This window comes from Accipiter gentilis, chromosome 4, assembly GCF_929443795.1.
Source record: "Accipiter gentilis chromosome 4, bAccGen1.1, whole genome shotgun sequence".
Taxonomy (NCBI): domain Eukaryota; kingdom Metazoa; phylum Chordata; class Aves; order Accipitriformes; family Accipitridae; genus Astur; species Astur gentilis.
In genome coordinates this window covers 43101327-43127614 of record NC_064883.1, presented here as the reverse complement: position 1 = coordinate 43127614, position 26288 = coordinate 43101327, and the positions used below count along the sequence as shown (strand labels likewise).

The 26288-nt window shown below is 41.8% G+C and overlaps 1 protein-coding gene across 3 annotated transcripts in view; it reads left to right on the top strand.

Annotated features, from left to right (window-relative positions):
• CRHR2 (corticotropin releasing hormone receptor 2) overlaps positions 1-26288 on the top strand; it is a 161330-nt gene that overhangs the window by 75322 nt on the left and 59720 nt on the right. For all 3 annotated transcript variants that reach the window (XM_049798716.1, XM_049798715.1, XM_049798717.1), the window contains 2 exons: positions 10787-10872; positions 17238-17344. In XM_049798716.1, coding sequence (XP_049654673.1) covers positions 10787-10872; positions 17238-17344 — 193 coding nt within the window. The remainder of the gene's footprint in view (positions 1-10786; positions 10873-17237; positions 17345-26288) is intronic.

The window sequence follows — 26288 nt, the reverse complement described above, 5'->3', positions numbered from 1 at the left end:
AAAGTTGAAAAGAGACACTTTTCTAACAGCTTTGCACAATTCAATCTATGGGATCTTTCTTCAGGTGCTAAAATGGCAATGCATGCTGCCAGGCAGCCCCAGCCGAGGACAAGAGTGACCTGCTGAGCACGGTGGAGATACATCAGAATCAGAAACTCTGGACTGGAACCTACTTAGGTCAGTCACAGGAGTTCAGAGAAGAGGGGCACAGAGGCCAGGCTGTGGGTCCTGGAATTAGCTGTTGTTAAGAAGGTGAAAGCATAGCCCAAGATCTAGCCACAGCTCAGCAGTGAGGCACATCTCAGAAATGAGAAGCAAGGGAACAACTGGCTGGCCCAGGGAGGAGATACATGTGTGATCCAGGTCTCGGTTTGGTTTGCAGTGAACAGGGCAACACACCAAGTAGGTTCCTAGCCAATCTGTCTAGGAGGCAGCCAGGCGTTGCCTGGAGAAGATTTAATAAATGTTGATTCTTGGACCTTCACTTAGGTGAAAAATAGGAGATGGAGAAAGACATACAGAGAAACAGAACTGTATACCTTGGATGCCCTTTTATACTCCTACAGTCTAGCAAGCATTAAACCTGCTCAACTTGTCTAAGGAAAGTTGCGTTCAGAAGTGCTGTATACGTAACTGAGAGGGTGTGTGTAAGAGTGGACACAAAGGCGTGGGCAAGACTATAATCTTTATCAGTATGGCTAATGGAGTATGCCTTGGGGTAGAAATCCAGAGAAAAGTTTTTCTAAAGTGAAGAAGTCTGGAGGACTTCTAAAAGGTTCTGTTCCTGCCTTTGCTTTTGACATGTTATATGACCTGGGTGAATCACTTGAGCTTTTTAGCAGACAGGAAATCAATACAGAAAGTGAGCATAATTAGACTGCTTGAGCTTCTCATGAAGCATTTTAAGACTTCTTGGCAAAATAAAACAACAGAAAGTTGAGCAAAGTTTCTTACGTGCTTGAAAGCCTGAAGAAACATCAGGTTGGTGAGCTAGACAGAGTTGAGGTCAGAAATATTTTTCTAGGGGAATATTTTTTGCCTAAAGTATTATTTATCTGCCTTCCAAGACTCTTCCATAAGTGCATTATAATTCTACATGAATGTCAAAAAAACCCCCAACCATGACATCTAAGAAGACCTCTCTCTTTGCACAATGCTTGGCTTTCAGGATGATGCTGGCTGATGTACAAAATAATAAGCATTGGTTGGATAACTGTTCTTTCCTCTCCTTATTTTTGTCTGAATATCCCTCATTCACAAATAAAGTATGTGGAGAGAGATTTTTCTTTTCAATCTCATGGACGTCTGACTGCTGCTACAATTATACCACTGTCGCTTATGATTTCTAGAAATAGCAAGCAGTGTACTGGTGCATTGTGAATCCTACCTGGCTCTAGCTTGTCACTGCAACAATCAGAAGAAGCCCACCAAAGAGGAAAGATGGCACATGAATAAATAATTTATAGCCCCATGATTCAGCCCCTATTTTTAGAGGCTTGCTGTTTTCCTGAGACTTTGAAAAAGGGCTAAGACTAGTATACACATAAAGTGATGTATCCTTTATGCAACACGGGTTTTTTTTCTGTCTCATTTGATCTGAATCCTGTGAAATCTGAGCAGCCAATCTAAGGAATTTATATCATGCAGTTCCTGGTGGATTTACTGGGGATCATGGTGGATAAGTACCCAAGAGAAAAATTTTTGCTTAATACCAAGCAAAGTGTCTTATTTTGAACATTAAATGAATAAAAATTATTTGGAGGAGACACTGGGAAAATCTCGCAATATCCCAGTGATTAGGACACTCTGAAAGGAAGGAATCCATTGAACTGTGTTCAAGTTCCTCTTGAAGTCCAACAGTGGAAGGACCAAAGTCAAAGTACTCCATGTTGTGAGTAACTTAGGGGCTACAATGTTCAACATTGGAATGTTTTATTTTGTTTTACTTCTGTGTTCTTTGAATTTTTCTAAAATTTTTCTTTTTGGAGGGTAAAACCTGGGTCCAATTTACCAGGCTTAACAAGTGATTCACCCCAAAACTGTGTATTTCAAAAATAATTTATTCAGCTCAGAAAATGTCATCCAGCTTTAAGCCCAGCACTGAGACAAGACAGGTTTTCTCCACTGTCTCTTCTAATTTTAAAGGCCAACATTTCACAGAACCTATTTTAATGTTGCAAATGTAAGGAAAAACCTCACTTATTTGTGCTTGCTTTCCATTGGCAAACTTTGCATAAATACTTCTGTGTTGGGAGCACCATTAACTGGCTGCTCAACAGCCTGCTTTGCTGTGGCCTGAAGCCAGTGTAGCAAAGGACTGTTAAGATGTGCTGAACAAGTCTAGTTGCAAGTATTCTAAAATTACAAGGTTGAACTCTGGCTTGTGGTAAATATGCAGGTTTAACCTACCTGGAAAAGGAAGGCAAGTTATTCAACTTCGTCAGAGGGCGATGCAGAGGCAAAAGAGTTTAATAGTTGTCTTAAAAAGGAGGGGGGGGGGGGGGGGGGGGGAGTTATCTAGGATATCAGCAAAAAAATTCCCAGTGGAGAGATTTAACAGACTGTCCGAAATAGTTTTACAAAGCAATTACTAGAAATTCTTGGGGCTTACATTTTTTAATCTGGACTGAACAAATCCTGTTGGTAGGGAGATGGATGACATGACCCACTGTGCTCTTTCAGTTGGTTACTGCATCTGTGATTCTCTGAGATTGCCATAGTTACTGCTAACTCCACTTTCCAAAACTTTGTATTTTCTAGGGAGTTTGTTCGGTGGGGGTTCTGGTTTTCTGGTTGATGGACCCTTCATTTCAGCTTGGCTGACAGCTAACATGGATCAGCAAGCTGTCAAAGCAGTCAAATACCCTTAGCTGTGCACAGCTCAGATTCTGTTTTATTTATTTATTCATTTACCTATTTATTCCCTTCACTCCAGTAGCAGATGAACTTGTCTCAAGATTATAGGGCCACTCTGCATGTGTGGGATCCAGGACCAGAGGCATGAATAGTTAGAGAAGGCAGATTTCCATTTGAAAGATGACTGGAAATTTAAACCTTGTCAGAAAGTCATCTACATGAGACTACAGCAAAGATGACTAAGATCTTTTTCAAAACCAGCTTAGTTCCAGTTGTCAAGGGCAAGATCCGTTACAGTAGTGCTTGCCTGCCGTGTCTGGAATTGTCTTTCACCCACTAATGAGTGGAAGGATGTGGTTACTTCCTGATGGGAATTACATCCACTTACCTTTACCTTGTGCTCCTGTCTCTTGTTTGTTTCATCTTTTAATGGCCTTTTACTGACTAAATACAAGCCTGCCACCAGGCCAATCTATACAGATTGAGTTACCACTACCTAAAAGGCTTTATGTTCTTCAACAGGGTGAATTAAAAAAAGAAAAGAAAAAAAAAGTCACTTATCAAATACTCCTCTTTGTATATTCCATTCGGAAACGCAACATCATCTGCTGTTAGAAATAAAATTAAGGTCAAGGTTTTACCTCTTAAACTGACGTTAAACACTGAACCTAAGCTGTGTTTTAATGTTGTTCCAGAGGATAATAGTGTCCTGTTAATCACTGAATCCCAGAATGGTTGAGGTTGGAAGGAACCACTGGAGGTCATCTGGTCCAACCCCTCTGCTCAAGCAAGGCCGCCTAGAGCCAGTTGCCCAGGACCGTGTCCAGATAGCTTTGAAGAATCTCCAAGGATGGAGACTCCGCAGCCTCCCTGGGCAACCTGTGCCAGTGCTCAGTCACCCTCACAGTAGAAAAGTTTTTCCTAATGTTCAGATGGACCCTCCTGTGTTTCAGTTTGTGCCCATTGCCTCCGGTCCTGTCACTGGGCACCGCTGAAAAGAGCCTGGCTCTGTCCTCTTTGCACCCTCCCTTCAGGTATTTACATACACTAATAATATGCTCCCAGAGCCTTCTCCTTTCTGGGCTGAACTGTCCCAGCTCGCTCAGCCTTTTCTCACATTTGAGGTGCTTCAGTCCCTTAATCATCATGTGGCCCTCCATTGAGCTCTCTCCAGTATGTCCATGTGCCTCTTGTACTGAAGAGCCCCAAACTGGACACAGTACTCTGGAGATGGCCTCAGTACTCAGCAGTGCTAGGTTGAGGGGAAGGATCACATCCCTTGACCTGCTGGCAATACTTTACCTAATGCATCCCAGGATACCATTTGCCTTCTTTCCAGCTGGGTAGCCCCCAGCGTATGCTGGTGCACAGGGTTGTTCTTCCCCAGCTGCGGGACTTTGCACTTCCCCTTGTTGAACTTCATGAGGTTCCTGTCAGGCCATTTCTCCAGCCTGTCAAGGTCCCTCTGGATGGCAGCATGACACTCTGGCTCTGTCAGGCACTTCTCCCAGTTTGGTGTCATCTGCAGACTTGCTGAGTGTCCACTCTTCCCTATCATCCAAATCATTAAAGATGTTAAACAGGATTGGACCCAGTATTGATCCCTGGGTTACGCTGCTAGTCACCGGCCTCCAATTAGACTTTGTGCCGCTGATCAACGTCCTCTGGGCCTGGCCATTCAGCCAGTTTTCAATCCACCTATTGGTAAAGCTTTTGCAGCTACTCTGTGTGTGTGTGTTTACTTTTGTTGCCTGGTGTTACTGGTTATCAGTATTTCAAATATAATCTTCATGTAAGCACTTGCAGTTTTGAAGCAGTCAGTCATACTGAATACTAAGACTTATCACGGTCATCCAAATTCAGTGGTTTCTAAGTAGCAGCAAAATCACAGTTGGGATGACAAATATTGACTGTTGCTGCTCTATTTGCTGGTTAGACACTTAGGTCTTTTTAGATGAGTCTCTAGCAATGTTGTTAATAAAGTGTAACATGTTGGGAAGGAATCCATTTTGTGTGAGTTCAGGTAGCTAAAAGTCACACTACTCTTCTGGGATAAAGGTCCCCGAGCTTAATTGTGAAAAACTGCTCGCATCCCATGCCAGTTTTCCGAGAACTATTCTTGTCATACCAGTACTGAGTGGCAGGGATGCTGAATAGGGTTATGGGCAAAGCTGTAAACAGAGTTTGGATGTCTCCCCCCTCATCAAACACAAGCTATCCTGAGTGTGAGGAGTCCTTCAAAATGAATAAAGTCTGCCAGCTTCTCTCATGTCTTTCCATGTCAGATCAAAATCATTATCCATTATTAGTGGTGTATGGGCTGTTTGGAGATGCATTTCTCAAATCTGGGTTGATCAGCTTCTCTTTATTTAAACAACAGATATGCTGGGGTTTCTTAAAAATCTTGTTTACCCCAAAGCCAGGCTGAGTTGTGATTATCATGATCAGTTTTTGGATAAATTCAACACTGTATTTTTCTTCTCCATTCGAGGAGCTTTTGATCTCCACCTTGGAATTTCTCTCTTGTTCTTAAATGATTATACTCCACTAAGAAAAGATCAAGTTCTATATAGCAGTGTGTGTGTGTGTATGTGGGTATGCATGTACAAGCATATATGAGTGTAGTTATTTGATTGTTTCTCGGACTTTATTCAGAGAAGAACCATAAAAAACCAGACTGAGCTGGGCACACCTTTCCCAAAAGCTGGACTCATGGAGATTTGGCACCATACTGCTTCCTATGGTATCCTCACCACACTGCTTATTCCTGAACGCTTACCAACAAGAGGTCATTTCTGAAGACCCTGTGAAATCTGCAGTGGTAAAAGTTCCCTGCTTACTGAAGGGACTCTTAAGGACTATTTAAGCTAAGAGTGAACAGTGACACATTGCTAACAAAGACTTTACGAAGTGGGTTGGAACAATTTTGTTTGCTAGGACTTTTTGGCAAGCATTGCTTTTAGGATAGCTTTGTACATGGAAGAGTCCCTGTTCCTGCTATGGGTGGCTGGTTGTAGGGAATAGGGTTTCCCAGTTCTATTCCTGCCCATGCTTTGTTATGGTCATGCTCAAATCTTTTACCTACCTCTTTATGATGTGATACAAAGTTTTCCAGAAAATGGAGATCCCCTTCACATCACCTTAGAGCCCATGAGAACTTCAAATGTTGGTACTTCCACTGTCTTTGTGTATGTGCATCTATATTGTTTATGGAGCTGAAATGTTGGCTGGTGTGTAGAATCAAGGTCTGGCATTGAGCTGTCAAAACAGTAGCCACCACTGCAGACCAGGAACAGTGGTGGAAAGGATTGCAGTACGCTGTCTGAGGGGGTCTAATTGCTGCATTTGACTCTGGGAACACTGCCATTGCTGTCATCGGCTTTATTGATAGAAAATTACTATGATCAGCATGACTGAATCAGTCCTTAGAGGAAATATGAAAATGCACATGTTACACTGGCTGGCCTGGAGGGGGTGAAATACATTTAATGGAAGCTAGCAACCTGAGTGACAGTCTGAGCCCTACTGGATATTTCTTTCTATTCAGGGAGTTCCCTTTTACCTCCTTGCCCGTCCCCTGAACTGATGGTGAAGCAGAAGCAACCAAGTGCCACAAACGTTGCTAATAATCTACAACAAAAGGAAATCAACATTTTCAAAGTCAAAGAAGAGGCCATAGACTGAAGCACAGAAATGAATATTGGATGATGTGTCAAAAGCTATGTGTAAAATGGCTGTGTGTTTCCTGTGTCATCATGAGTCATCTACTGCTCAGTATTCTTTTGCACGAAGATTAAATCTGCTTGTCCAGTTGTATTATACGAGTGCAAGGGCACACACAGCACAAATAACCACAAGTTATAACTTCCAAAAATGTCTTTATTTTGTGTATCTGTTCTTTAGAATAAGGAAGGAGAAATTATAAGAAGAGAAAGCATACTGAGTTCTTCAGTATGCCATTTGTCTAAGAAAATGAAAATTGGCACAATTTTTTTTTTTTTTTTTTAACTAGGAAGAAAAGAAATAGCGCTAATAGCTCTCATTAGCTATTGTTGCTCTAGAAAGATCATGTAACTGTTCTTTTCTTTCTGGGTGTTCATTGTCTGTTTCTACAATGGAGTTCTCCATCGTGACTCTTCCATTTTCTCCGTATCTTTTCAAGACAATCATTAAGAAAAACTGCACTTAATCCAGTCTCTTTCTGTACACAGTGTTTTAAAGCAAAGGGCAAGAATGCTTCTAGCACAAAGCACATTAATCCCAGTTCTCACTGGAAAACCAGGTGAGCAGGAATATTCTTCAGCATGTTCAATCACCAAAGAGATCATAGAAGTCTCTTGGTAAGATCACTAACTGTTGGTTTCCCTCTTCTCTTCCTTTACATACCCTGGAGCTGGGGGACACGTATCTTCCATCGCTGTCTTTCATAGAACCAATGTTTCTGTCATCTTTTTGGCATCTCTTTCCTGCTTTTATCGGTGCTACAGCTCCGCATGTCCCAGTGTCTCAGTCTGTCGTTGAGTCCAGTGTCTTATTGTTTCATCTTCTCTGTGCTGTTTTTGACAGTAAGTAGGGATGCTATGAAGCAGCTGTTTGCTGCTGTGAAAAAGCCTAAGACGATTATTTGAAGTTGCCATTATTTTATCCAGGATCTTCTGTGCAGAGATACATAAACGCACACAAGAAGTTCAGCACATGCCAGATGTTACTGTCTGTGAACGCAGTAAGCCTCTGTCTGGTGCATATGCAATTGGTCCGATGTTGCCAAGAAATGCTAGACTCACTATATGCCATGGGATTCATCAGTGCATGAACAAGAGCTGCGTCTTCCAGATGCCTGCAGTGAGGCTTTTACTCTCTAATATTACCTCACTCACTAAATCAGATATTTCTCCTTTAAAGCACTGGGTAGATCTGCATTATGTTAGTAAAATAGATATATGAAAATACATTCAGTATGATCGGAAACTTGTTTCCATGTGGCTATTAGAACTAATGCTGTAAGACATTTGGAAGAAAGAAAAAAGACCTTTGCTTTGGGATATAAATTACTTATGACTACTAGAGTTTGGAATGAGACATTCCCAGAAGTCAGATCTACTAGCCGCTTTTGTTTCCGAGAAGTGGCTGATACTGGAGGAGATTCTGGACTAGAGAAATTCAGAGTTTGATTTTATCCTCCTCTCGTTCAGATACTCACCAGGTAAGAGTCCGGTGTGACAACTCATACACCCAGATCACTGTTTCGCAAAGAACTGCTTTGATGTGGGTGTGGTATAGGATTCCTGCATTTGCACTGAAAGAGAGCTCAGAGGCATGTTTTGTGGCTCCTGATATTCTAAGTGGAGGGGTTACACAGCAAAATGGAGGTGGAAAGGGATGGCATTTGTTATACTCGATCTTGCTTTTCTGATCGTGATCTGTTCTCTAATAATTCTTTTGGACAAGAAATGCGAGATGCGTTTATCCTTCTGAAAAGAAAGTTTTAATGAGCAGGGAAGATGCAGGGCAGGAGGCAGAGGCATCATGGCCTGATAAGGTAGAATACATGGTTTGTGATGGTTCACAGCTCTGCCATGGTCCTGCCAGGTCATTTTCAGGAAGTCAATGTACACACGTCTTGCTTCTGTTTCTGTACTTATAAAATGGAAATAACAATGAGAAGAGCAGAGGAAGAAGTTAGTGTGGATGAGGGGTGCACTCCTAATATTTGCTTTCTTTTTCAACTAAGAGCAATGTTTGAAGGGAGCCTTGGGGTCAAAGGGGTCTTCTTTCCCTAGTTTTGACACTCCCCCTCTCTTTCACCCAACTTCAAGCTATTCTTGTTTTCTGTCAATTTCTCATCTAGAGGGAAGTCAGAAAAAGAAAAGTGGTTTTCCTTTTGCATGGGTAAATAACTCCTTGATTCAAGTGTGCCTTTCCCTCTCAGGTACTTATGTAGGCCCAGTTGGACATTCTAAGTGTCTCATATTGTTGATTGTGTTTGCGGTTCCCACGCCTGAGCTGGAAAGATACGGCAAGGGAAAGGAAGAGTCAGAAGGAATAAAACAAGGTTTTTCATATGAGCACTATCTTGGAAGTGGGATTCAACATCTGATTAAGCATCAAAGCTTCCCACTCTGTCTGGAGAGTCAGACATTTTTTGCAGAGACTCAAAATCAGCAACCATTCTGCACAGAGAGCTTCAGCACTGGCCAAAAGGAGGAGCCAAATACAAGGGTTTTCAGGGATGTTAACTCGGATCCAACCACCTGAATCCCATTCACACCTGGTCTCAGAGGAAGGGGGTAGAAGATGCCCTGAGATATACTTAGCTTGAGATGTGGAATGATAATAAACAGAGCAGTGAGGAAAGAAGTCTAATCACCTGTGTAGCCTTCAGGGGAAAATTGCACAGGAAATGGCAGTCTCTACCTGATTCTCCAGTAAGGAAGAGAGGGAAGTGTGTGAATTTGTAAACTAGTGACAGAAACCGAAACTGAGGTCCTTAACCTTTAGCACAAGTTTCTGTAGTTGACCCAAATGTTACCAGTTATTTTATTTTATTTTGGCTATGTCACTCCAAGAAGAAACAGTGAAAAAGTGCAAATAGACAACAGCAATATGAAATTCAGTGACCTGTATGGATGTGGTGTAATCTGGAGCATGTAGGTGAGCTGTTCCTTGTTGCTTTCCGTGTGGACTTCACTTCTCTGTAGGAAAAAGCACCTTTTCAAAAGTCTTTCTACTTTTTTCAATGGCTGTTGTCAGCACCGCTTTTAGAAATATTCAGTCTGATGCTTTTATTTGACATCTTATTTTCTTGATGGCTGGGTGCTGAACTAGCACTGAATGACCATGGCAAAGGCCCAAGAAGAAATTGGGTAAAGGGCAGCAAGAGCATCATGAAGAGTTCATTAAGAAGATGTCTGTATGTGTCCTTTGGGGTTCTTTCTGAATTTCCCGTTTTATTTTAATTCCCTTGTTTCTAAGACACAGTTCAAATTAAGTATGGAAAAAACCTATTGCTTGGGATTGGATGTGCTTTTGATGGGTGGAGGAAGGTAGCTTGTACAGCAAAACTGCGTGGTTTTCTCTCTGAATTCCTTGGGATGAATAGGAGTGCTTGCCAGAAATGGAACTCCCCTCCTTGCCCCCAATATTACTATGCACAGTGCCCAGAGCTCCTCAGAGTGACATTGCAATTGGACATGAAATCTGTCTGCTTCAGTAAATTCATGATTTTCACTTACATTCTGGGAGAACTAGCACCTTGGAAAAAGATCAGACGTGGTTTCTTTTTCATAGAGGATGGGTGAACACATCCTAACCTATGTGTATGCATTTCTGAAATCTGTTCAGAGACGTTCTTGTGTGGTATCCGCAGCCTGCCTGCCCAGGGTTGGGAGATGTGGTTATCTTGCTCCTTTTCCAGGTTCTTTGCAGAAGTTTTACCAATTATGTTGTTGCGTAGGAAGACTCTAGAAAATCAGTATCTCCAGGAATGTTTCTTCTAGGTTACAGTGGGATAAATGGGAGGACAGCAATAAGTTTACCGTACATATACCATTTTCCCAGGTGGAGCACTAAAGACCTAAACCTTTCTGCCCATTTTTGAATACATCATTTAACTGCTTTTTAAAAGGCTATACTAACATTGAGCTTTCTCTTGCAACATTTTCATACCTTTGCTGTCTTCTGAACCTGTATGCTATAAGAAAACATTATCAATAAGTATCTTTAAATATTTGTTGTCTCTAGGTGCATTTATGTCCTTTATTTCTCCTCTTCTCTCCTCAGCAGGCTGTTCTAGTCCTCACAGAGGTGGGATAAATTGATTTGTCTTGTGAATAATCTGCTTCATTAACCTTTTCTTAAATCTGTGAAATTGCTAGGCTGTTTAAAGTCCAGCACAGAGTGTTCATCTCTCTTTTATTTTGGTCCATACCAGGAAATGCCTACAGAGAATGCCTGGGCAATGGGACATGGGCTTCCAAGATAAACTACTCTCAGTGTGAGCCTATTCTGGATGACAAGGTCTGTATTTTTCCCTTCATTCTTTTCAATGACATTTCTCAGCATACATGAATGCAAAGCTAAGCTTAAGGTTAACATACTAATTTGGGACTTCTGACACAGATTCCGTTTCTGTCTCTGCAACAAATCCTCCCTGTGAATTCAAGCAAATCACTTATCCTCTCTCCATATACCCTACTCACATGTTTTTTAAAAAAGGATGCTTTATTACGCTCTGTCCCTGATGATATATGTTTACGCAGATCCTTCCTAGCTTTGTTCAGAGCCTACAGCTGCTACAGTAAATATTAGTAATAATGACAATAAGACCAAAAGCTTCTTTGGCATTGAAAAATAAGCTTTCACCAGCTGATTCCACCCTGTACCTATAAGTTCTGAGGTCTCATCAACAACTGGCCTTTCCAAATCTCAGTGTCATTTTTCCTTCAGCAAATATGAAAAGGGGCAGAAACAGACAAATACATAAAAAGCAGACTCAGGTCCCAGCTGTCTTTAAAAGATTGAGCCAGTCTTGCATTACATAGGAGTTTACAGAATGAAGTTAGTATATAGGGTTAAGCTCCTTCAGAAAGGCAAGTTATTATGCCAAGTCCTTTTCTTGTCAAATGTCTCAGCTTTTCTTGAAGGTGTCATAGACGTTCATCCTCACACAGTTTAAAACTTCAAGCCTTTCGTGCCGTGTTTTCTTTCTCTTCCTCCTGTTTTGAGTGCTATGGTGGGACACAAGCACACATAGGCTTTGTGCTGTCTCTCTGCCAGGGTGACTTTCCCCTCTAAAAACGAGGGTGGAGCCCAGCAGCTCAGGCCTCTTTGTGTTTTGGGGTTCATTCCGCTCATTCTGTCATTGGAGTTGTGCCATGCCAGTTGTGAACAGAGAGGAGGATGACAAGGTCTCACCTACTGAGGGCTGCTTGCAGAGCTAATCCAGATTTAGTACTTGGGAACTATCTGGACTAGTCCAGTACCCAAAACAGGCATGATATGCTTTGGCTGTGGCCCAGCATCCATCTTGTAAGATCCATGTTGTTGCTGAATGTGGGCTTTGACAAATGAATCAGAAAACAGATAACTACACACCAGCTGCTGAAGAGTGCCTGCTCTTACCCACTGGCTAGGTAATTTGGTGGTAACTCACCCCCACACACCTCCATTTGCTAGAGGCTTCTAGAAAGTAAGAAAAAATGTACCAGTACAGGACTGCCATCCAGAGGGACTGATACACGTTCAGGGTGGTCTAGGATAGTGGAGAGGCTCCCATGGCAATTTAAACTGTTCTAAGTTGGGACCACCCCAGTGCAGCCCTTCCTTTCATTTCTTTCCCACTGAAAATGAAACCCTAACTTTTTGCTGGGTCATCTTTTGGATAAATTAGTTCCCTAAAACATCTTATTGCATTATTGCAGGTGTGCTGGGGCCAGCACAAGCAAGGGGACTGAAGGCGTGGCTGGGGTTGAGGGGGACAGAAGACCATCTCTGAAATGGATCTGCACTTCTGTGAAACTACCCTCTTAAAAATGAACGGGGCGGGGGCAGGGGAGTAGTGTAGCAGCCAGTGCTGACTTGGAGAACAGGGAATAGGTCTGGGCGAAGACTTCAAATCTTTGATGGGATTTAGCTGGTATGGGAAACCTGAGCTGATAGTAGCAGTCTGCTGTACGAGCTCAGGAAAATGCTGCTGCATTTTAATGACACTCTTTGTGTGTTAGTCTGCATGACTTGAACAGTTGCTATCTCTGCACAAGCAAATACCGAGGAGTTTTATTTGAAGAGGCTGGAGAAGTGTTGTGACTAGAGGACAGGATTATTTCCTTTACTCTGTTTTCGCTTTTAAAAACTTTGCAGCTATGGTGATAGCTTAAAACTTCTTAAATAGCATGTTCCTTAAACAGATGAAAGTGCAGATGTTCCCCCACCCTTGTTTGCAAAAGCTTAAAAACTCATTTATTAGATCTTTAAAGATTTGCGACAAGCTTTGCAAATATTAATATTTGTGAATATTTTTGAAATCTCTACATAATGCTCAGTGTTACAGATGAATACTTGGGTTGCTTTGTGATCTCAGAAAAAAAAAAGAATCCCCGCAGATTTCCCTAATCCTCCGTTTTGATTAAAGGTGAGATGCAAGCATACATGTGGGTCTATTGTTATTTATTGACTGATCCTAGCAGATGCTAAGCATCAGCCAGGAGGTATGCCCTGTGTTCCATGTTTATTTTTAATACAGAAAACAACACTACTTTCAAGCTTGGCCACTCACAGCCAGAATGCTAAAGACTTACATGGTTTGACTTCAAATGCAGTGATTGATACATGGGACAGGAAAGCAGGACTTTTCAAAATCAACCCTGTAACCAGTGCTACATGCTCTATGACAGAGTGCTGTTGGTAATATAGCAAGGGAAATTTTAGTTTTTTTCAGCTGAGGGTCAGTCGTAGGGGGCATAAGCTCCTGTAACACACATTCACTGGATTACATTAATACATCACTGCTTTACTTGCGGCCAAGACCTGTGGCAGTAGCTGATAAAACTGTGCTCTGGGACTGCTTTGCTCCTAGATTCCCACTTTGGCTGAGATCTAGTTGCCTGCGTGTAGTTACACGGTGTAGTTTAAAACGCCCCAGTGTATCTCCATGAATGTCAGGTGTGACATAGGCCTTCTGGAATACCTGTGTCCTTCAGCAGGAGCAACTGGAGGTCAGTCATCGGGACCAACTAGGAAGCACAGCGTGTCCTGAGTGCACCTCAAGGGGCACTAGATGCCTGTGTGTGCGTAACTTTCCAGCCCTTGCTTCAGATATTGGTTTAGATGTTGGGTAGATACCCACATGTAGGTGTCCTAACGTCAGACTGAATCCCATCCTCTGAACAATCAGTTAGCTCCTTCTCCAGGCACAGGAATCGGGTACAGAAATCATTTTGATCCAACTGGCTGTTTGATGGCATAATGTGTGACAAGTGGAAAGCTTCTACTCAGCCTGCAAGCTCCTGTGTCAAAGAGACCTTTGCTGTGTCTGGCACAAATCTGCACTCTTAGAAGACAAATGAGAGTCTCAGGCAGCAAAAAATACATCTTAGTCTCCAAATAGAACTATAAATTAGGAACTTTGGTCTTGTCTACGTGGCCTGCGGCAGCTGGATCTGAATTTGGTTCTGCTAATGTTTTGAGGTGGCTTCAAGCTGTGTAGCTGAGTTAGCACCATGCTGGGCTTAAGTTAATGTATCCTGCTTAGGAGCGCAGTCACATTAGCCACAGCTACCTATCTTCCAGCTGGCTCAGAACAGGAAAGCAATGAACTCAGAGGCATCTTGGATGACAAAGATACTTCCCAGTTGCTTCTGAAAGTCTTTGGAGAGGAGATGTAGTGTCTTTTAACTGTACTGGTGATGAGATCATCCTGGCAACAGGAAGAAATCTAAAGTGACTGAACTGGGAACGGAGTTCAGAGCCTCAAAAGAAGACATGCTGTAGACACTGGCAGGACCTGTCAGGAATTTCTGTTAGAGGGAGAAAGATATTTGTCATCTGGATTGCTAAGAGTGCTGTCATTAGGTGGTTATTAGTTCAAATCATTAGCTGATTTGGTTTGGATAGGTTAGCAGTCACGTCCTAGCTAAAGCAAAGGAAAAAGTCCTCTAGACAGTATGTCTCCATCATTAGCCTGAAATCTGGCTGCGGGGAGCCCAGCGTGCCTTAGATTTGCAAAGCCAGTGCAAGTAAAGACATAAAGCTGTGCTTCCTCAGTTTACCTGGTAGAAGCTGGCTGGAAGATAACTCCGCACTGTCTGCTGTAACATGATTGTCATGCATAAGGTACATGGAAGAGGACTCCAGTGATGAGACCTGCTGTGGTCCAGAGAGCACAGAGTGTCCAGACCACCTCCTTCCCTATCTCCTTTCTAATCTAACGACCCTCCTCCTAAGCCTGAATATGATTTAAATCTGCATTTTAGTGAAGTGAAACTTCTTCCTGGAAGCAGAGAAATATTGGGTAACAGTATAAGGTTGTTACCATTTTAAATGTTTCAGTCTTCAAGAGGGTGAGACAGAAAAGAGTTATGCAAGTATTTAACATGAACTGAGCTTTGGCCAACACATGACTGATTCTGGGCACGTGTTTTTCAGCCCCGAAGGTGGTGTCTCCAATTCTACCAGAGATGCAGATTGCATGTAGGCTGGTGGAAAGTGATGTTGCCACCCTGTCAGCTTAGTTCTTCATAGGCACTGAGGCAGTTCTTGTTTCTATGATAGTTGAATTTGCCTTCAGGAAACCTTGTTAGTGTCAGCAACACAAAAAATATGTGTCATGCCTGTTTTTCTTTCAGCATCAGTGCATCAATGAGGACCTTAATTAATACTTTTCTTCCAATTAATTTTCTCATGTTTTGAACCTTCTTAAAACTCGAGGGAAGTTGAGGTAGTGGTTAGGAGCCAAAGGAGGGAGCTGAAGGGTCAGATTCAAAGAGCAGGATCCTTGGCCTGGGAGAAACATTGTCATCTTCCAGAAGATGACATTTCTAGCACTACATGAGCAATTCTGGACAATGCTCTTAGTCATATAGTTTAGGTTTAGGTAGTCCTGTGAGGAGCAGGGAGTTGGATTCAATGGTCCTTGTGGCTCCTTTCCAACTGAGATATTCTATGATTCTATGAATTAAGCAGGAAAGTAAATAAGCAAGGCAGTTTGCCAGGGCACTAGCTGAACAGTACAACGTTGCATTTCAGGTAGGCACATCAGGTCAAGTGTGTTTTCTTCCCCTTTAGGTGTCCCTGTGACTTAAGAATAAATAAAACTCAGTGTGGAATTCAGATCTTGTAGGTTTGGGTTTTGGTTTTTTTTCTCCTCAGGGCTATTCAGAAAATGGGCCTGCACATGGGGAAGTTTATTTTAGGGGACTTTATAATAGACTTAAAAATACCTTACATGGTTGAGTTCTATCCAGAAACAGCACATTACTCCATGTGCTGAAGATATAGGCAGGTTTCATCACAAAAATGATTCCAAGAGCGCTTGCTCGATCTCTGGCAAAGTGCTGGAAGATGCTATCTTCACAGAATAATGGAACAGATTAACTACAGCTGGTTGTTGTAGTTTCATCCAAACATCCATTCACTGACAAATTCCTTTGACTGGAATAAAATGTTAAGGGAAATTATTAGAAAAAATGAAACAAAGGAAGTCCAACCAAAATTAGAAAACTGATGCCATTTGTAGGATTTTACTTTTATATTTTTATCACAAGGGAGGAAATTTAGGTGGTTCATTTTCAAAGGTCTCCTTCTGAAGGAGGACAGCATCCCAAAGTGGGGAAAGATCTGCTTAAGCTGAAAAGAAACAAATGCCAAAACTAATAAATAAATAAATAAGTATCTTTTTTCAGGGGGATTTATTCTTTAAGTAGCAAACCTCTGTCAATTTTTAACCAGCTTCAGTATTTATCTGAACAGTGTTTTTCTACTTCTTCCTATCCATCAGGCAAAGAGAGGAGATGCTTCTCTTTTCTCTGAAGCCAGCAGCCCACCAATAAAGAATGTTCCAGTTACTTCAAGGTCAAATTTTGGTCACATCACTAAATTCACTGATTTAGGTGGGAGCACTTTTGTACTTAATTTTTTGGTTATAGGATCAAGAACCTACCAGTAATCTCCCCAGCATCCTAGGAAATAGACACTGATACATTAAGTTTCACCACACTTGGGTCGCTGCTAAAAACAACAGAATCTCTGGTTCATCAGGCTCTCTCAAAACTGAAGGGACACCACCAGATTCCAGCTCTTTCAGTCTGCATTGGTTCTGCCCTGAATTTGAGAGATAAGGATTGTAGCTTGCAAGAAATATACCTCAGAGAAAAATCAGCCCATATGGAAAGGGCTTATTATTTATTCTTACTGACAACTGATTTATTGTTGTATGAAAACAAAACCAATTTGAGTAGGAAAGCAGCATAACCTGGCATATTAAGATCATGCGATTTCCTAAGAAAATAATGTTTTATAATTTTTGAAACTGTGAGAAGATGTGCCTTTGGAAGCTTTGTCACCCTAAAATGACAAAGTTTTAAAATAGTGTAATAATGAAAGTAAGAAATCCTGAGGAAATTGCAGAAAAAAGGGGGGGGAGGGGGGAATGGTTTTGCTGAGATTTGTAAGAAACTGTGGACAAATCCCAAACTGAAATGAAACAAAGCCTGTACTTCTCTGCCTGGGCAGCGTGTTTGGTTTATACATAGGCATCAGCCCTGCGGCTATTATATCATTTTAAAGTCAAGAAAAGTAATTACTGTTTCCTAAACTGATTAACTGTTCCTTAATGTCAGTGCTTAGAGAGTCATGCTGATTTAATCATGTTATCTCTTTACCTCCAGAGGAAGTATGCGCTCCATTACAAGATTGCTCTCATCATAAACTACCTGGGGCACTGTATATCAGTAGGGGCCCTTATAGTTGCCTTTATGCTTTTCTTGTGCTTGAGGTGAGTAATCTGTTTGCATGCTTCTAACTTGGTTGGGTGTGTGACACTTACCGGGTTACTCAAGCCCTCTAATAACACTGTCCAGGTCGTGTACGCTCTTGAAAAATGGTCATGGCTTTTATACTCCCAAGCATGCACATGGTTTCATTGACTGATGCATTGGATGAGCTGTAATGGTGGTGTCTGTGTGTAGGACCTAAAGCCTACTTGTATTCAGGAAGAGAACTGTATGTGATTTATTGCTGCAGTAAAAAATTCAGTGAGCAGAGAGTGCTTCCTTAAGGGAAACGGGGATTTGAGTGTGTCAAGTTGCAAGTTTTGGGGGCAAATTTTGTTATTTTTATAAGGCAGTGCATGGTAACATATGGCATTTTTCATTCCCTGACACATAATGCCCAGATCTAGACCAAAGGAGATAGAATGAAATCTTTCCATTTTGCTTTGGGTATAATTTCAGTTTTTATTCCATTAAAGAACTTCAAAGTTTTCCTAAAAATAACAAGAGAAACATCTTTAGAGGAGCTTTATCCCCACCAGTGCTCATGAAACAATGAATGCAAATCAATGAAACTGCATAGAAACACTTCCCTTCCCTGGTTCGGCAGTACAGAAGAGAGTTTGTCAGGTCAAATGGATGTGTCGGTGAAAGAAAGTCTATGAAGAAGAGTTAGGGGTACAGGGAGAAGATAAAGGACAGGAGGGAAGGAAACTGAGTGGAAAGTAATAGGCAGATGTGCATCAGTATTGTATGTACACAGCCTGAGTCACAGGAATATATTTTAATAGGAGTGGTCTGGTTGGATATTTCTGTATTATTTGTTGGATTACCTGACTGGTATTTCTGTGCTATTTGTGCTGTCTTGTCTAGAAGCGTTCAGCCTGAGCTTACAACCAACTGCACTAAGTGCTATGCAATGATAATCCTTGAGTAGCAAAGGAGAAACAGGTGGAGGACCCCCCCGCCAGGTTTACAACATGATGATAGACACTGACCTAAATGAAAGAATTAACGCTTTCCTAGAGTGGAGCATCCCTACAAAGTCTTATGCTAAGCTTTCCTCTCGACCATTCCTAACAAGACGGTCTTTATTATTAACAACAGGAATCTTCTTTCACCCCAGCATCTATAAACAGAATAATCTGTGCTAATGGGAAGAAAAAAAAAGCTTTAAATGTTCAATGGGAACATTTATGGTGCATCAGTTTAAACTTCCATTTCAACCTTTTTTACTGTGCTTATAATGCTAATTCCCATAGTGCTTGGAGACCTGAATTAATTTACACCGAATAAAGAAAGCAAATTATTCATTGTAACTATATTCCCTGCTTTGATGCTGAATCTTTTATAAATGCTTGAGTAAATAATGCAAAAACAATTAGATAATATGGTATAAATGTATCCAGCTTCTAACACAGAAGTGGCCTAGCTGATTTCTTTCAAATTGTTCTTCTGGTATTTAAGATTTGACTTTAAGATTTAAATTTTGCACTCAGCTTCAGCATTAAAAACAACTGCAGCAGTTAAGTACTTCCCTGTACACACTGTGAATTAAGATAGTCCATCTTTTCAAATTCCCACTGTATCATGCAAAAAAAACCTAGTGTCCAGCCAGAATTAACCAGCATGAGCTACCTCAGTGTCTGCAGAGTTACACCGGTTTTCAAAAGTTCTAAAGATGCTCCAGTGAAGGCAGTCCAGATTCACGTTGCATTACAGATTTCCCCTACGCAAATTCTAGGTTATGCACATCTTCATCACACTTGCCTCTTCAAGTGTCCCAAGAACAAATCAGTTTTGATAATTGAGTCCTATTATTTGAGGCTTTTTTTTCCTGTCTTATTTTGGATGGAAGATGGCATCTACTAATTGGTTGAAATAAGAGAATTAGATAATTCCTGGCTAAAAAAACACTAGAAGACCCTGAAAGTTAGATCTGATAGTCCTGCATCTTGGCCCAAAATAGAAATCAGTCAGTTCCTTATTCCTGCCCCACTCCACCCATCTACCTCACTCTGTGAGTGCCTGCTGAGGATGAAGATAGGGGAGACCTCTGGGAAGGCTCAAGTTCTACAACTGCTCCATATTTTTAAGCTTCTCGCCCATCACCTGCTTGATTTTCCTTTGCTCTGTCAGTGCAGATGGAGTCCCAAAAGCAGTCCTGTCTGAAGGAAGAGGCTGGAGCACACCTGCTGTATTGGAACATAACTGCTAGGAAGGCTGTGGGATCTTTGACACTGGAGGTTTTCAGAGCAGGTTAAATATCTGGTTGGCACGGCAAAGAGTATGGCTTTGGTAATCAACTAGTGAGATGGGCGTTCTGCTTTTGGAGATGAGCTTTGCCGTTACTGTTGCTGCCTCAGCCCAGGTAGCTGCTGCATTGATGGGAAGCTTAGTCCTCAGTTGTGCTGAAGTGGGAAGGGGGAAGAACTGGATCTAATCCATATTCTTCCAAATCTGTCCTATGTCATCTTGTCCCCAGCTCCTGTCTTCCTCAGTTCCTTATGCAACCCTCTGTCCTCCATTCACAACCCACCCTCCACGCCAGCGGAAACGTTCTGCTGTCCTAAACTGTAAGGAACCATACGCCAAAAGATATCCTGAGGGTCAGAAATCTCAGATGTAGCAGCGACTAATAAAATCATTGGCCATCTGTGTGTGTGCTGCCAGGAGACCCCGACACAACTGGGAAGAGAGGAGAACTCAACCAGGGACTCCCTTTTACTGTGAAGACCTAGTCCAGCCTTATTTTCTCCAGTTCTGTCACATATGAGCTAGTTCTTTTTTCTTGGCTGTGCAATGAAAAATAAGCCAGTAAACATTTCATTTAGCACCTAAATAATAAAAAGTGAAGCCCAACTTACGAGAGAGGGCTTGATTTTTGTTGGCTTGCTGACTGAATGGTAATGAGTCATCGAGATAGCTCCTAAAGATCTAAGTAAAGGACAGTTCCTCAAGGTCCGAATGTAGGTGGTCTTAAAAGTGTGAGAGCCATGCTGTCTTTACAATGCAAAACAAAACAAGCACACAAATAAAAATAAATATGTGCCGTAGAGTTGCATTGACCTCCAACGCAGGATCTGGAGAGATTTGCTCAGGGCACTTCACAGGGCATTGTTAAATGTATCTGCACTACCGTGAATCTCATAATCTCTGTGTTCTCATTAATAGGAAAGGTTTGATCTGTCCCACAGGTGCACACAGGCAGTTCCCGCTGACATGGTTCTCATCATCTCACATAATCACATTCTCACGCTAGTAAAGTAGAAATTTTCCATAGGAGGAATCCTGCTATCAGTACGATATCAATCAAGCTGAAGGGGGGGAAAAAAAAAAAGGCAAAAGGATTAAAACGCTTCTTTTGTTTTTTGGAATCATATTTTTTTCTTTACTGTTTCTGATAATGCAGAAATACAAATTACATTGTCCTGGCTTTTTCCTTGTTATTGTGCTGTTCTACCAGCCTCTGAGGTGGAATAAGAGTCCTTTGTAAAACTCCTGACTTGTTATTAAACAATGTGCTGGCAATGGCCAGCAGTGACCAGACTGGATTCAATCAGATGTTTTATTTGTGCAGTAGTGACCGAAGGAGGAGTGTGAGAAGACAGGTATTTGTTCTTGGAAAGATGTAAGTCCCTGCTGATTTTTTAATCCAATAAAGAAGGATGGTGCTGAAAGGAAGGTAGGCTGAAGATTAAAAATAACATGTCCTTCTGCACAGGTTGTTGGATAAAGGCAGTTCTAAATAAAACCAAACCCACAAATATTGGAATAACATCTTTTGTCACTACTATGGTGGAAATGAAAACAAATTGAGGTTTTGAGGGAAACTTTGCTTTCCTTTTGCTCCTAAATTTACCTCTTTTTATTTCCCTTTTAAAACATCTGATTTTTTTTTTTCTCATAGGCCTGAGGCAGACTTTCCTTTCTTTCTCATGATTACAGCCAGATTTCCTAAATCTCACATACTGTTTCTCCAAAAAGACTTAAACATTTTTTTCTTGAGGCAGCAAAGTCACTTTTTTCCCTTTTTTTTCTTTTTTTTTTTCCCCCTAACTATCTCCCAGGGTTTAGGAGAGGAAGATCCGCTTTCCTTTATCCTCCCCTCTTCCAAGATCCTTTGAACTGCGTCTCGATCTTCAGTCTGGCATGCAGTTGGTGAGACTGCTGCTGCAGGCCTCTGTTAGTAAGAACGGAAGAGTTTGATTAAATGATTTGTAGAAACCTGTCAGAAGACATGTACAGCAGGTTTCACAGAGCAAAGCGATCTGACACCTATCAGAGCCTAGATAGTGAGGATATATCAGGTGGGTAGGTGATCTGCACAATTAGTACAGGTTTGCACTTGAAAGTCATGTGGTGTCTGATGGGATTAGAGCAGAGCAGACTCCAGATCTAAGGCACAGTCCTCCCATACACACCTTTCTGTCGTGGAGCAAGGGGAAAAAGAGCAAGTCCCAGGACAGGGCATCAACTAACTGAATTCATGAGTTCATGTTAGTGCTCCATTTCCCCCTTCATCTCCTGGCTTGCCACCTAGCCTAATTAAGTCTATTCCATCTGCCACTTAGAATAGCAGAGCCTTAAATAATGATTCAGGCACATGACATTTTTTAAACTTCATCACCGGTAATTGCAGAGCATGTGTTTCATGGATGCAGTGGCTGTAGGTTTGGAGACGGCACCCTGTCCCACCCTGTAGTAGTCCATAGTAAAGTTCTCAAAGCAAGGCAGGAATGAAAGTGATGGAGCTCTGTAAATAAGCACATGTGCAATGAAATGGTCTTCTTTGAATACAAAATATCTGAAGTACCTGTACTGCCTGAAACCATGTGAAGTGTTTCATCTCACAAACTCAGATAAAGGACAGAAACTCATTTCCCGTTGATTAACCTTAGGCCAATGTCTTTGCTTCCCACTGCCTTTACACACCTCCTTCTTATATTTGTATGACTTGTTCTTTAGACTCTTTGTATGGAGCCTACCTAGCGCAAAAACCACAGAGAGCAGAGCCTTCATGAAGTCCTGGAATAATACCAGTAATTAAAAGTGTGCCCAGAGAGCTATTTTCTTAAAACGTGGAAGGTTTTATAAGCTGTATCTGAAATAGTGGCATTGTAGCCTAGCAATGTGAAGGCTGGCAAGGAGCGTTATTGGTGCCTATAAATACATCACTGTTGGATAAACCTTAGAAACTGAAGAGCTACTTACATTCAAGGACAATGTCAGTGCAAGAAGAAATGGGTATAGACAGTCTACAGATAGACTTGTGAGTGGATATTAGAGGATGATTTCCAGGGCACAGAGCGGAGGGGTCCAGGAGCAATGTAATGGAGGAAAAATTTAACTTGGAGTTAAACTGGAGTTTCAGGAATTTATGAGGGACTTTCACTCAATGACTTTCTTGACCTGAGGTTTGGAAGGTCAGGAGGCCACTTCCTATCCTGCGCTTGAAATACGTTCCTAGTGGTGTATTTCTGTCAATGCCAACATTTTAGCCATGAGGCAGTGTTTCTGGAGAGGGATGCTTACTTGTTTAAATTCTGGTAATAGAACTGCTCTGTGCAAGATTAGATCTATGTCGACTCACTAGCTTGTCAGTCTGTGCTCTGTTCTCCTTTTGATGGTGATGGAATGGGTTTGGGAACGGTGGAGCAAGCCTTGCAACTTTTCCAAACTTTCAGAGGAAGGAAGAGAACAAAGTTTGGTCTTTACAGTTCAGATACGAATCATGCTCAGGAGTGCAATTTAGTTCAAAAAAGAACATGTCCTGAGTCATCTCTGAGAAGGAAAATCTGAGAAGACGTTTTCAAGCCTAGATGTTTAGAGTTGCCCACTACATATGCACCGGCGGGTGTTCAAGTACTAAATGCTCCAGTTTCGGTTTTCATCCAAGGAATTGCACATCCACACCCCTCACTAACTCCACTGTAGCTGTTCAGCACCCAGCCACCTTCTCTTCTGTCTAATCTAAAAGTTGAATACTGCTGCTTCACATTAGTCTGTCAAGTAAACCAGAGAGAGGTGGAAAATCCTTCATTTGTGTCACCCCTAAATGGGCCATGTGCCCTCCTGCTAAACGCGGACTGCCTCTGCATGTTATGGAAAGAGCAGCTTCCTTGGGGAGGTGCCCAGGTTGAACCACTGGAAACATTTCCCCGTGCACAGTGAGCACCGTGAGGCTAATATTTAGCCCGAGTACAAGGATGAATATTTGGAAGGAGCAGGCTATGAATGATCCCATATGGTCTTTCCTGAATTCCTGGCCAAATACTCAAAAATAATGAAATATTTCACACCGTGTTTTGGTGGAAATGAGGCCAAGGAGAGTGTGAACAGCAGCATCAGTGCCTCAGACTTTCTTCTTTGGTTTATCTACTCAGTATCTGCAAAGGTAGATAATTTAATAAACATTGTGAATTGTATAATTGTATTAAAAGCAAGAAAAACATAACCCCTGAATTCCCTAGCTGGACATTTAAATTAATTTTCTTTCAGATTTTTTTTATAATCCCACAAGGGTATTATGAATGAGGACATGCTGTGCACTCTTATATTTCCCAAACAGTAGCTGTAAGCCAGATCAACCGCTATCAACTCTCCGTGACCGGCTTCTGAAGTCCTAACTCTAATTTGTGCAATCCAGCTGCAATGGTCACTCTTCACAGAAAACATTCACCCTTCTACAGTCTGGACTGATAACTACAACCTGTGTCAACAGGGCAATGGCTTAGATAAACCCCAGAGAGCTGTAGCTACGTACTGTGCCCCTGCTACTCTAAAGCTGGTTTGTTAAGGTGTTCTAAAACCTGAGCTGGAAGGTAGCTTCTGCTACAAAGATATTTACAGTCCCATTTCCTGTTTGGTTCAAAAATGACGTGACGTCTGACCTCCATTTAGCAAAGCAAATTAGAGCAGATTCCTAAATCTTTTTTCAACCAGCTAAACCACAAGCACATGCTGTACTAAGCGAAGTCAGCCGCATCAGACTGTCATTCCTGTGAAAATAAGGGAGGAATTTTCTCCAGTGGAAGAGCCGATTGCACAGTCAAGATTGGAGCTATATTCTTAGACTGCAGTATCCAGTGACTGGGTTTCAATTACCCCGTATTTAACCACGTAGTTCTCAGGGGCAACATTTCTCTTCGTACACTGACTAGGAACAAAGGACAGGCTGATGTCGTGTCCTATAGTTATCCATACTGTTCATCGTTAGCGTGCCCGTGGGTAGTTGCAGAGGGCCATCTTTACCCCTGTTCAACATGCTGTGCGGCCAGGCAGTGCTGGGCACAAACGCTGACAGTGAACACCGTCAGTCTGGTCCTGTCCTGGGGCTGTGGTCCTGTCCTGCGTTGTGTTGGCTGCATCCTTCCAACCCTAGGAATATCAGTGCTTTAAGCCTTTGTGTCTAAAGCAGGCAGAATGCCCCGTGTCCTGTGATTAAAAATTGGCTTGAAGGCAGAAGAAAGAAGGTTTGGAAAAGGCTTAGTGGAGCACAGATGGTTCCACAATGAGTTTATTTTTAGGGTCTATGCACACCCTAAGCACTAATGGAAGCTGCTGCTTCTCCTATTCACCTGAGCATTTCACCCCTGGCCTCGTAATGAAGTTGTTATTCTCTTCCAGGCTTTCGCTCTTCCCTTGCAACTGCCCCTTGCATTTCCTGTGGGAATATTTATATTCCCCCAGGCAGCTGCCACCAAGAAGCTCATTTTCACTGCCAACATCTCCAGCTGCTTTTCCCATCTGTAAGCATTAGGAGTACCAGAATATATGCACTGATTGAACATGAGCATGCGGGGCAAACCATGAGGACCTCAAGGGAGGCCTCCATGTGGATGAAAGCAAATAGACCATGGCAGGCACAGAGCCTGGGAAATAACTTGTTGTTAGGTAGTCTTCCCACTCCGTGCCATTTATGGCTTATCCATGGGCTTTGGCTGCCCTAGAAAAGACTAAAGGGGAAAAATATTTTAAGTATTGTCCATGATTCTCCTTCCTGCTCGTTCAGCAGTTATGGAATGGGAAGGACTCCAGCAAAGTGTGCTTAGATTTCTCCTGCAGACTGTTTTCAGACAGAATTTGGGACAGCAGTCTTAATTGAACATCATTATTAATGGAATACTACATGAATTAATAGAAGGTTTCCAAGCTTCTTTATTAAAGTTATCATTTGCAATTATTTCCATGCAGATGATTCAACTAATTCAGCTAGCTTTCAACCATGCTGGCACATTATGATGATTGCTAATGTTAATTGCTTGTGTCATGCTTTGAATCAGAAAATAGTAGCTCTGCACATCCCAGAGGAAAAATACCTTTTTATGGATAAAGCAAGAAGAAAAAACATAAATCAACAGAAAGGCTACTTTGAGTTTTACCAGTGCTATTTTAGAAACTCTTTTATAGAGCTCCATTTCTGAATCAGTGAGGCCACCTGTACAGAAAGAGTAGATAAGATTTTCTGCCTTTTCAAATCTCAGCATTTCCCAAGTCAAAAGAATGGATTTTCTAATTCTCTGCTTTCTGTATCCAACCACACAATTAAGGCCGTTTGACGGAAATAATTAGCAGAGTGTGCTTTCTTTACCAACAATGAGAAACTCTTTCTGCCCACCTCTGCCATAGGCTGCAGTCAACTGCTGGTGAATTTTGCTTTTTTTTTTCATTTGCTCCTATTGTTCCTAATGTGGAAGCCCGGTCATGACACCCTGCACACCAAGCAATTCAGGATGCTGGTGGTGTGATATCGAGTCAGGGAATGACATTTGGGCTTGAAACATGGTCTGTTCTCAAATCAAATATAGAGGTCATTATGTGTAATTTCCCACCATACACCTGGCTTTTGATTTACTAATTAGGAAGGCCAAAGAGAAGTATGTTTGCTTTCACCTTAATTGCTTCTTTGTGTCTAACCTCCTGCTGCAGAGCTGAAGCTAATGATTT